The 12,527-nt window shown below is 37.7% G+C and overlaps 1 protein-coding gene across 3 annotated transcripts in view; it reads right to left on the bottom strand.

Moving 5' to 3' along the window:
* Med14 (mediator complex subunit 14) overlaps positions 1 to 12,527 on the bottom strand; it is a 96,687-nt gene that overhangs the window by 53,979 nt on the left and 30,181 nt on the right. For 2 of the 3 annotated variants that reach the window (XM_042683606.1, XM_042683608.1), the window contains exons 11-13: positions 12,142 to 12,198; positions 10,410 to 10,535; positions 4,768 to 4,846 (exon numbers count right to left, since the gene is read on the bottom strand). In XM_042683606.1, the coding sequence (XP_042539540.1) occupies positions 4,768 to 4,846; positions 10,410 to 10,535; positions 12,142 to 12,198 (262 nt within the window). The remainder of the gene's footprint in view (positions 1 to 4,767; positions 4,847 to 10,409; positions 10,536 to 12,141; positions 12,199 to 12,527) is intronic. The other variant, XM_042683607.1, reaches the window with a different exon arrangement.

The following is a 12,527-nucleotide window of genomic DNA, read 5'->3' on the forward strand; positions in this document are numbered from 1 at the left end:
CTGACAGTAGAGCTGTGGTTCAAGTGAAAGAGCACTAGCCTCTAACTGAAAAAGCTCAGGGTGTTAGCACCCAGGCCCCGAACTGAAGCCCAGATCCAGCCAAAAAAAAGAAAATAGAAAAGACACTCTCCAAATATTGCCAGTCATTGTGGTTCATATCTGTGATCCTAACTACTTAGGAAAGAGGCAGGGAGAGTCTTGATTTGAGGCGAGTCTGACCAAGGGTATGAGATGCCATCTGAACCAATAAAAGCTGGCCATAGTAGTAGCTGCCTGTTATCCTAGCTTCATGAGTAGCATAAATAGAAGCATCAAAGTTCAAGTTGGCCCCAGCATAAATGCCAGATCCTATTCAAAAAGTAACTGAAGTTAAAAACGGTTGGGGGCACGGTCCACATGGCAAAGCACCTATCTGCAAGTGCTAGGCACTAAGTTCAAACCCTGATACCACCAAAAAAGGAAAAAACAAAACCCAAAGCCTCTGGATACATGAGGTGGTCTTTTCAAAGTATATATGGAATAGCTATTTTGCACTGGAATTTTTGTTTTGTTAAGATTTTGTGGAATAATAAATAGTGCCAGGCACTGGTGGCTCATGCTTATAATCTTAGCTACTCAGAAGGCTGAGATCTGAGGATCATGGTTCAAAGCCAGCCCAGGCAGGAAAGTCCGTGAGACTCTTATCTCCAATTAACCACCAGAAAACTGGAAGTGAAGCTGTGGCTCAAAGTGGTAGAGTGCTAGCCTTGAACTGAAGAGCTCAGGGAAATTGGCCAGTCCCAGAATTAAAGCTCCATGACCGACAAAAAAAAATTAATGTAAATAATTTTTCTTTTAAAAAGTAATTTGGGGCTGGGAAGTTGGCTCTGTGGGAGAGTGCTTGCCTTGTGTGCATGAGGCCCTGGGTTTGATTCCTCAGCACCACATAAGCAGAAAAAGCCGGAAGTGGCGCTGTGGCTCAAGTGGTAAGGTGCTAGCCTTGAGCTGAAGAGCTGAGGGACAGCACCCAGGCCCAGAGTTCAAGCCCCATGACCGACAAAAAAAAAAGCAATTTTCTGGCCAGTGCTGGTGTCTCAATCTGTAATCCTACCTATTCAGGAGGCTGAGATCTGAGGACTGCAGTTTGAAGCCAGCCAAGACAAGAAAGTCTATGAGACGCTACTCTACATAAGCACAAAAAAAAAAACCCAAAAATGAATCTATGGCTCAAGTACTATCCTTGAGCAAAAAAGCTCAGGAAGAACATGCAGACCCTGAGTTCAAGCCCCAGAACTAGCACAAGAAAAAAAGTAATTTTCTATCTTAATTGCTATATATGCACTTTTAGTGAAACATAGTTTTTGTTATTTTTCCCTGTATTATTATGTTCATTCTGATTTATTGAAGTGTATGTAGTATTATGTGTGTTGATCAATAATAATGAAGTTAGGGTTTAAATTTGTATGCTTTTCCCTAGAATTCATTTTTTGCATAACATAAAATATCACATGAATAGAAGCTCATTATCACTAGTCAGTAAGGAAATGTAAATCAAAATCACAGTGAGCTGGGTGCTGGTGGCTCATGCCTATAATTCTAGCTACTCAGAAGGCTAAGATCTAAGGGTTGTGGTTCAAAAAGAGTTTCAGTCTGGACAGACAAATCCAAGAGACTTTTCTTCCCAATTAAGGAGCAAAAAGCCAGATGTTGATATGTGACTCAAGTAGAAGAGTGCTAGCCTTGAGTAGAAAAGTCAACTCAAGTCTTCACTTAAGACGGGAGGCTCTGAGTTCAAATCTTAGTACCAGCAAAATAAAATAAAATCACAATAAGATATTTCTTTATACTAATGTGTCAAGATTAAAGATATTGACAGGGTTAACAAGGAGAGAAAACCAGAAACTTTCATATATCAAATACTTGGCAGTTTCTTTTAAAAAAAAATCAAACGTAAATTTACTTCATGTTTCAGCAATTTTACTGCTAGGTATCACCTAAGAGGAATATGAGCATATAAATTCACATATAGACTTTCATGAAAGTATCCAGAGTATCATCCACAATAAGCTAAAAGTGAAAACAATTCAACTAATTAACCGATGCATACATAAAACGCTATATATCCATCAGTGGACTATTATTCAGCCACAATAATGAAGTATTTATACATGTTCCAACATGAATTTTGAAAATATGCTAAGTGGGAACTGGAGCCATGACTCAACTAACAAAGCACCAGCCATGAAAGCATGGATCTCCAATGCTAGCACAAGAAAAAAGAAAAAGGTATACGAAGCCAATCACAAAAAGGCTATATGCCTTATGTTTCCATTTACACAAAATGTCCAGAATAGCCAATTTTCAGAAAGACAATGAAGATTTGTAGAGCTGCCTGGGGCTGGGAATGGGGACTGACAATATATAGGCATCTCTTTGGTGTGGCAAAATCTTCTACAACTGGATTTTAGTAATTTGTAGTGATTATTGAAAAACTTTGTAAATTTACTATAAATTATATGTTTAAATACACAGATTGTACGATATGTAAATTATATATCAATAAGTTGTTTTTTTAAAAAAAGCGCTGGTCACTGCTGGCCCACACCTATAATCCTAGCTACTCAGGAGGCTGAGATCTGAGGATCGTGGTTCAAAGCCAGCCCAGGCAGAAAAGTCCATGAGATTCATCTCCAATTAACGACCAGAAAGCCAGAAGTGGTGCTGTTGCTCAAGTGGTAGAGTGCTCGCCTTGAGCTGAAGAGCTCAAGGACAGTACCTAGTCCAGAGTTCAAGCCCCACAACTAACTAAAAAAAAAAAAAAAAAGCAACATCCCATGAAATATTAATGATAAACTGGCATCTACCAGATATCCCTTGAGAGGCATTATTATAAGTAACACTAGGACTTTCTTTTCAAGTAAATTATATGGGTTAATGTAAGGATGTATATTTGATAATTAACTTAGCAAATTTATCAAGGCTTTCAGGACTTGGCTTTCTGGGTTTAGGTTGCATTTCTGTGAACTAAAACTAAAAGATAAAGACAAGACAATATGTTAGGCAAGAAGGGAATTATTAAACTTTATTCAGTTAAAATGTAAAAAACTGCTGAAGCATGAAAAAATTTAGAAATTATCATTCAGATTAAAGACTATGATTTATTTTATATACAGGTAAACCAAATAGCCACTCACCTCCCAAAAATTTCACATATTATACACTCACATTAAAATTTATGACTTTGTTAATGAAAATATTACCTACTTACATTGAACTTGAATCTTCAAATATTTATGAAACCAAAGTTTGCAAAAGAAGAAGAGGGGCTAGAAGAACACAAAAACTACAGATGCCACTGACAAGTCCTTTGAAGGGGGGCTGCTGGTTCTTGGACTTTAACACTTGGCCTTGAGCTCTCAATTGGCTTTTTCGATCAAGGCTGGTACACTACCACTACCACTTGAGCCATACCTCCATTTCTGGCTTTTGTGGGGTGGTTAATTGAGATAGCAGTCCCACAGACTTTCCTGCCTGGGCTGGCTTCAAATCACGACCCTCAGAGTTCAGTCTCCTGAGTAGCTAGTTGCCAGGCTGCTGGCTTTTCATTTTTATTTTTTGTCTTTCAGTCACTGACTCTTTCACATTTGCCAGTTTTGGTTTTAATCTCTCTCTCTCTCTCTCTCTCTCTCTCTCTCTCTCTCTCTCTCTCTCTCTCTCTGTCTCTGTCATGGGGCTTGAACTCTGGGCCTGGATGCTGTCCCTTAGCTCTTCAGCGCAAGGCTAGTGCTCTACCACTTGAGCCACAGTGCCATTTCCAGTTTTCTGGTGGTTTATTGGAGATAAGTGTCTCATGGACTTTCCTGCCTACGCTGGCTTTGAATCATGATCCTGATCTCAGCTTCCTGAGTATCTAGGATTACAGGCGTGAGCCACCGGCACCTAGCTTGATTTTAATCACTTAAATTATATTTTTATTCCTTGGATTTTTTTTCTATTTTTTTCTATTATGCCAATACTGGGGCTTGAACTCAGGACTTCACACTCTCACTCTGCTTTTTGCTCAGTTGGTACTCTACCACTTGACACACCTCTACCTCTTTTTGTTGTTTAAAAAGAGATGAATCTCTTTTTAAAAAACCCAGGTTTTGTAACACAAGTCTCAGATTTCAGCCTCCTGAGTAGCTAGGATTACTGGCATGAGACACTGGTGTCTGGCTTTGGAATTTTTTTCATTCATTTAAAAAAAACCAGTATATTAGAGTTGCCATAATTGTGCCTTTGTGAACAATAGTGATAATGAAATTATCTCTAGCTTGATTTTCAATTTTATTTAATATGAGGCCTTCAGTGGATTTTGAGACTAATTAAATGATGGTATTAAAGCACCAGAAATGATTGCTCTTGACAGTGTCAGCTGGTGAAATTTATACTATGAAGATAATGCTGGATAAGGACAAATAAGACTTTATTACAGAGAACTTCTGATATAAAAAATTTATTGTGTAATTGATTTGTAAAGTGCTTGAACAGGAGAAATTATGGTAAGGAATAAAAGCTGAGTGTCATGCCCTTCATGCCTACATTTGAGCTGCAAGAGAATTTGATATGACACACTACCATTTTGGCTCTATTCCAAGAGAATTTAGAGACTAAAGGTACCAAAAGGTACTCAAGTTTCATGTCATAAACCTTAAGAAGAGTGACTCTCAAGAGCAATGATGGAGAAGAAAACATATCCAGTCAAGAGAGTCTTCCATTTTTAGCACTGAGCTAAATAAATAAGCTTACTTCAGTTGCTGGATCCAGGGAATAATCCGTTTGATGTCATCATTTACAGATTTCTCCATATCATCCAGTGTGGCCTGGTCTAAATAAAGCACTTCATTAGTTAATTACTTACATGAGAAATAAAATTTTCATCTACTTAGCCTAAAACCTAAAAGAAAATTACTATTTTAGACACAAAAAAATGTAATTTTTTGAGTCAGAGAAATACTAAATGTACCATTAGTTATAAACATGTTTTTCCTCTTTTTAATATCTCAGGAATCATAGGTAATAACTAATAGCAAATGCAAATAGCAAAAATTTTTTATTGTAATTTTATTGTCAAGATGATATACAGAGGGGTTACAGTTACATAAGTAAGGCAGTCAGTACATGTCTTGTCTAACTTGCTACCCCCTCCCTCATTTTTCTCCCTCTTTCTCTCTCCCCCAACTCCCCCACAAGTTGTACAGATCATTTCCAACATATTATCTTGTGAGTACCGCTGTTCCATAGGTGCAAATAGTAAATTCTAATTGGTATTTTCAACTTGTAACTATTTAAAGCTCATAGTTATTATTAGAGTTAGAACCTTAAAAATTATTTTTTAAAAAATCTCACTGAACCAAGTACCAGTGACCTATATCTGGAATCCCAGCTACTGGGGAGGCTGAGATCTGAGGATCGTGGTTCATAGCCAGCCCTGGCAGAAAAGTCCATAAGATTCCTATTTCCAATTAACCACCAAAAAAAGATAGTAGAGCTGTGGCTAAAGTGACAGAGCACTAGACTTGAGTAAAAAAAAACTCAGGCAAACCATGCCATGGTAGCTAATGCCTGTAATCCTAGCTACTCAGGAGGCTAAACTCTGAGGATTATGGTTCCAAGCCAGCCCAGGGAAGGAAAGACCATGAGACTTTTATCTCAAATTGATCACAGAAAAAGCCAGAAGTGGAGCTGTGACTCAAATGGTAGAGCGAGCACTAGCCTTGAACAAAAGGAACCCAGAGACAGTACCTAGGCCCAGAGTTCAAGCCCCAGGACTGGGGGAAGGTGGCAGGAGGGGGGAGGGGGGAAGCATATGCGTAGTGCCCAGGCCCTGAGTTCAAACCCCAGGACCAGTACATAGATTAAAAAAAAAATTCCACTGAAATGTTTATTTACCAAACATATCATCTCAGGAATAAGAGCTGTTGGCTGAAAACTGTCTTATTAAATAAATATGCCACATTAAATTTATTTTATTTATTTAGCCAATCCTGGGACTTTAACTCAGGGCCTGGACTCTGTCCCTGAGTCTCTTTGTACTCAAGGCTAGTACTCTACCAATTGAGCCACAGCATCACTTCTGGCCTTTTTGAGTAGTTTATTGGAAATAGGATTCTCATGGACTTTCCTGCCTGAGCTAGTTTTGAACCTCGATCCTCTGATCTCACCTTCCTGAAGTTAGGATTATAGGTATGAGCCACTAGTACCTGGCCCAGAATAAATTTTTAATTATATTAGATAATAAATAAAACCACTGAAAAGATAAAAAATAATTTCAACAAATAGGAAAAAGTATAGAAAAATTAGAAAATTAAAATACAAAAAGATTGCTATATAATGAATTACTTTCCCCCCTACCCCCTAGCCTTGTAAATTCTTACATTGAAGTCCTAATCTCCAACATGATATGTGGAGAGGGGTCTTTGTGAGGTAATTACATATAGAAGAGTTGATAAATACAGGGCCATCGTGGTGGTCTTAGAACACTTATAAGAAGGAACAAGGGAGGGAGGAACACTGTTCAAACAGAAATGTACTCATTATCTGACTCATGTAACTGTAACCTCTCTCTGTACATCATCTTTACAATAAAACTTAAATTAAAAAAAGACACTTATAAGAAAGGATAGATATGTGTGTATGTGAGAAAGAGAGAGAGAAACAGACAGACAGAGAGAGAGAGAGAGAGAGAGAGAGAGAGAGAGAGAGAGAGAGAGAGAGAGAGAGAGAGAGAAAGAGAGCACCCCTCTTGTGAAAACAGCCAGAAAAGGCAGTGGAGAACCCACCACACTGGCATCATGATTGTGAATTCCTAGCCTCCAGAACTGTGAGAAAATAAATTTTATTTTATTTTTTGTTGGTCCTGGGGCTTGAACTCAGGGCCTGGGAGCTGTCCCTGAGCTTTTGCTCAAGGCTGGTGTTCTACCACTTTGAGGCACAGCAAAACTTCCAGTTTTCTAGTGGTTAATTGGACACTACTGCCCAGGCTGGCTTCTAACCACAATCCTCAGATCTCAGCCTTCTGAGTACCTAGGATTACAGGCATGAGCCATCAGTACCCAGCTAAATTTTATTTTTTTATAAAATAAATTTATTTTTATTTCTTTAATAGTAGCCTGACCTAGAACAAGCACATATCCATAGAGATTTTGCTGCTGTTTCTCTCATTTTTTATTTTTTATTATCTTAAGTAGTTATACAAGGGTGTTTGAATTCTTTATGTTTCACCCATTTTTATATGTTTGGGGTTTTTATTTATGAGGAAATTATCAGGAAAACAAAGGAAAAGCTTTAGGAAGCAGGGCTGCAGTGGAATCCAGAGCTGGCCTCCTGCCTCAGGTAAGCAGGATAGAGGCCTCCAGACTAGCTGGCTTCTCACTATTTCTCTCCCAAGACTACTTAGGGGGAGATCCTTTGTCACTGCTTCAGTCCAAGGATCCCTACAAGTCACGTCTATGTGAAAAACATGAATGAGTGCAACTCCATCCACATGGGCCAGACTAATGTTCAGATTACAAAGCCTGCCAGGAGCTCTACTGCTTACAATATGGTATTCCTCAGGAGAGATGACGCCTTCAACACCTTCTTTAGTGTGAGGGATGTCCAGGACAGTGTTTATAGATTTGGATCCTACAATCATTGATGGAGTTTGTAATGGCATCTGCCACCAGGTCTTCTACACTGAACAGCTCATCACAGCAAGGAAGAAGCTTCCAATAACTATGCCAGTGAACACTACAACACTGGCAAATTCATTCACCTTGTTGAGAGACTAAATTTGCAAGCTGTCTAAGCAGTACACAGGTCTTCAGGGTTTCCTGGATTTCCATAGCTTTTATGAGGGAACTGGCTCAGTATTTACCTCCCCAATGATGGAACATCTCTCTGCAGATTACAGCAAGATTTTCAAGTTGCAATTCTCCATTTACCCAGCCCTCTCCACGTTTCTGTGGCTGTCATTGAGTCTTACAACTACATCCTCATCACCCCACTACCCTTGAATACATCATGGTAGACAATGAGGCCATCTACAGTATCTGCAGTTAATAATAACATTGAATACCCAACCTATATTAAACTAATCACATTAGCCAAATTGTATCTTTGATTACCCTCTCTCAGATTAGGTGAAGGTCTGAATGTTGATTAGACAGTATTCCAGAACTGGTACCTACTCCTAAATCCACTTCCCTATGGCCACATATATCCCTGTCATCTCTTCTGGGAAAGTCTCCCATGAGCAGCTTACTGTAGCAGGGGTCACCAGTGCTAGCTTTGGGCCAGCCAATCAGATGGTGAAATGTGACCCTTGCTATAGTAAATACATGACTTGCTACCTATTTTACCATGGTGATATGGTCCCCCACAGCTACCATCAAGACCAATTATATCATCTACTTTAAGGATTGGTACTCTCCTTATTGGCATAATTTCCAGTCTCCTACAATAGTACCAGGTAGAGATCTGGCCAATACAGTAAGCTACCTGCATTCTGAGACACACCATACTCACTGCTGCACTCTAGCTCCCATGCACCTCAAGTATCACCTGATGTATGCCAAGTATGCCACTGTCAATGGTGTGGGTGAAGGGACTGAAGGAAGATTTTTCTGAGGCTTGGGAGGGCATGGCCACCCTAGAGAAGGATTCTTAGCAGCAGACAGAGTCCAGGGAGAAGACATGGATGAAGAATATTAGCCAGTCTAATACAAGTTTACACTTTTCTTGAGATTGTCATACTGCTGCTTTGTAGAACTGTTGTAACCTTGATCTGTCAATAAAGGTGGTATTGATATTTTAAATGAAAAAGAAAGGAAGAGAGCAAAGGAGGAAAAGGAAGAAAAAAATTTTAAAGAATAATCACAGCCAGGTGCTGGTGGCTCATGCCTGTAATCCTAGTTACTCAGGAGGCTGAGATCTGAGGATCTGGGTTCAAAGCCAGCTGGGGCAGGAAAGCCTGTGAGACTCTTATCTCCAATTAACCACCAGAAAACCAGAAGTGGTGCTGTGGCTCAAGTGGTAGAGCACTAGCCTTGAGCTGAAGAACTAAGGAACAGCACTCAGGCCCAGAGTTCAAGCCCCATAACCGACAAAAAAAAAGAATAATCACCATTTTTTTGATTTAATACTAGTTAAAAGAATTCACTTTGCACAACTATGTGATAACAATAAAAAAAACTCATAAATAGGTCAGTCACTCATTTGTCATTTAGCCATCATAAATGTGATATGACTCAAGTTATGAATCCAGTTTTTATGTGAGGAGCTCACATAAAAATCATCTTCAGAGCTATATAACAAGAAGGTCCTTTATTTTCATCAATTTAGCTTGCATAATATTAATTTCAAATGGCAAAGGTGCTAATATATTCAAGAACACTGTTCCAGCAATAAAAAAAAAACACTAAGATCCCAGTATTTCATCATTTCAGAACACTACGTCATTGACAGAACAGCTACAAATCAAACTTTAATTTCTACCATGTTTAAGCCAGAAAAAAATACTTTTCTCCATGACTCTGAAACCAAAATCATCATAGATATTTATACTGTCATAAACTCACTCTCTCCCCATGAATGACATTAGGATCCTTTGTCATTTCCATGTCACTTAACTACTAGGAGTTTAACAGAAAATGAACTATTAGAGGGATAATTAGCTATTACCATTATTACTTTAATATAATAAATGGTATGAATACACTTTACTTTAGCAGTTTAATTAAAAAATAATCCAAGCCACTACTCAGGAGGCTGAGATCTGAGGATCATGGTTCAAAGCCAGCCTGGGCAAGAAAGTCCGTTAGACTCTTATCTCCAATTAACCACCAAAAAACTGGAAGTGGCACTGTGGCTCAAGCGGTAGAGTGCTCACCTTGAGGCTGAGAAGCTCAGGGACAGTGCCCAGGCCCAGAGTTCAAGCCCCATGGTCCAATCAAAATAATAATAATAATAATAATAATAATCCAAGCCAGGCACTGGTGGCTCATATCTGTAATCCTAGCTACTCAAGAGGCTGAACTGAGGATCATGGTTCAAAGCCATCCTGGGTAGAAAAGTATGTGATCACTACTCTTATCTCCAATAAACTACTCAGAAAAAGCAGTAAGTAGCATTGTGGCTCAAATGGTAGTGTGTTAGTCTTAAGGCTGAGAAACTCAGAGACAGTGCCCAGGCTTTGAGGTCAAGCCCCAGGACCTGCCAAAAAAAAAAAATTCAAAATTCAGTTAAAATAGGGCTCTAAAAAACAGATACCAGTTAATTATTTCTTCCATACCTACTTTAAATGCTAGATATACCATCCTTCCCAATACTAATGGCAGAAAAAATATATTTTTTGTTTTTGTTAAAAATATTTTTCTTACATTGAGTGACGAAATTGTTCAGTAACTTACCAAGTCCATAAAGCATAAATTGGAACATTCCAGAATGCAAATCTACAAAAATGTGTAGGCACTCCGAATTACTACAGGGCTCCAGGATGGGAACAACAATAGCTGGAAGTGCAGTCTCTATGGAAGCTGAACAGTTAAAAATCAAAAATTATTTTTGTATCTGAAAATTATCCAATAAATATACATATATCTCTCATGAATAGAAACAACTATTGGAAGAGCCTGAATGGTAGAGGAAAAATAAGATTCTGCAAAATTTGGCAAAAAATAATGAATTAATGGTAACTCAAAAGATACAATGTAATTTAAAGTTGATTTTTAACAGACTCATCTAAAATACTACAGAAAACAATTTCCTCAGAAAGGATTAAAATAGCTAAGGGAAAGTCAATCTCATCAGTTGAGTTCTAACTATTTTCATCCAGTGGTTGTTTTAATTTTTAGGGATTTTCTTCTTGATATTAGTTATTTGGTAAATAGAATAAGTTTTATCTATAGCCTAAAGATTTTCAACTTCATTCTTCATTTCATTTTTTAAAAATGCCCCCGGGGCAATTTGGGGCAGACGTTTTAAGAAATACTTAAAAACTAATAATCATTATTGAGTCTATAAAGAAAAAAATATTTAAATAATTTTGTACCTCATTTTCAAGACAGTCGAAACAAGGCTATAGGCAGTTGCTAAACACAAACCGATAATGCTAACAATATACTTGATCTAGAAAGTCATAGTATTTTCATCATGCTCAATTAAGTCTTGCCTGAATCCCAAAAGTTTGCAAAATGAAGTTCTGTAAATGAGCAAAGCACTGAAAGCACAGTAAGTGCAGATCAGATTGAGGGGTGAAAAAAATGTCTTCTTTTTGTTATCAAGTTCCTCTAACATTACAGCAAAGAAAGGCCTTTTACCAGGCATGACTGCTGTGTTAACTAGTTAAACTAGGACAATAATATTTTCCTCTTCACGAAAAAGATACCTAGTAAAAAGAATAACAAACTTGTGAAGTATTTTTAAAAAGAAAGCAAAAGCTGGAGGTATAGCTCAGTGGCAGAGCACATGCTTAGCAAGTTTAAGACACTGAAGTTAATGCCCAGGACCAGATAAAGAGCAATGTTCAATGAATGTTTCCAGGCACCAACGGCTCCAACTTGTAATCCTAGCAACTCAGGAGGCTGAGATCTGAGCCAGCCTGGGCAAAAAAGTATGTGAGACACTTATCTCCAATAAACTAACCAAAAAAAAGGCCTGCGGTGGAGATGTTGCTCAATGGTTGCACTAACTTTGAACAAAAGAAGATTAGGAACAGTGCCCAGGCCCCGAGTTCAAGCCCCAGTACTGGCACACAAAAAAACATGCATTGTCTGTATTCCTTTATGAAATCAAAGAAGTATCATTAAATCTTATGAATTTGTAGTATTTCAAATGAGTGAAGTTATCACTGGTACTAGCTATACAAACAAATTATCAAATTAATAAGGTAAAGATTGCAGGAGACATTTACTTAGATGAACATAAATTGCTTTCAAGTATATCTAATATATATTTGTATATGAATATTTAACATTCAGGTCCAGTAGAAGTTTCACCTGAAAAACAAAAACATCCAACAGAACAAAAAAAGCACAATTTCTTTTATACTATTTTGTAATTCAAGATCAGTATGACAAATTAGATAAAAATCAATGTTTTACTAAGCTCACTACATTAAATAATAAAATAAAAAGTACTTACAGATTTGAAGTAGGGGTGCTGATTTTTGAAACATTTCTATACACCAAAAATTCCTACCTGTGTACAAATGTATTCTTTAAAGCAAAGAAATGTAGCAATAGGGTAGTAATTATAATTAGTTATTACAATTCCAATCTAAAGCAAGGCATCAGAAGATAATGTCCTAAGAAAATATTTTTATTTCTTTTTCTATGAATATATATTATGACAGTCAATGTCTCTTTTTCTTTACAGAAATGGAGAGGCAACTAAGCCGAATTAGTGATTGTTGTATGGGTCACAACTTCCAAATTGACCTTTTCCAGATTCTGGTGCTAGCAGGTGGAATTCAATATTAAGGAGCACACTCTGGCTCCTCTAAGAGTTAGACAACATGGTGAATTGAG

The sequence above is a fragment of the Dipodomys spectabilis genome, unplaced genomic scaffold, assembly GCF_019054845.1.
Source record: "Dipodomys spectabilis isolate Male_0828 unplaced genomic scaffold, ASM1905484v1 ptg000082l, whole genome shotgun sequence".
NCBI lineage: Eukaryota > Metazoa > Chordata > Mammalia > Rodentia > Heteromyidae > Dipodomys > Dipodomys spectabilis.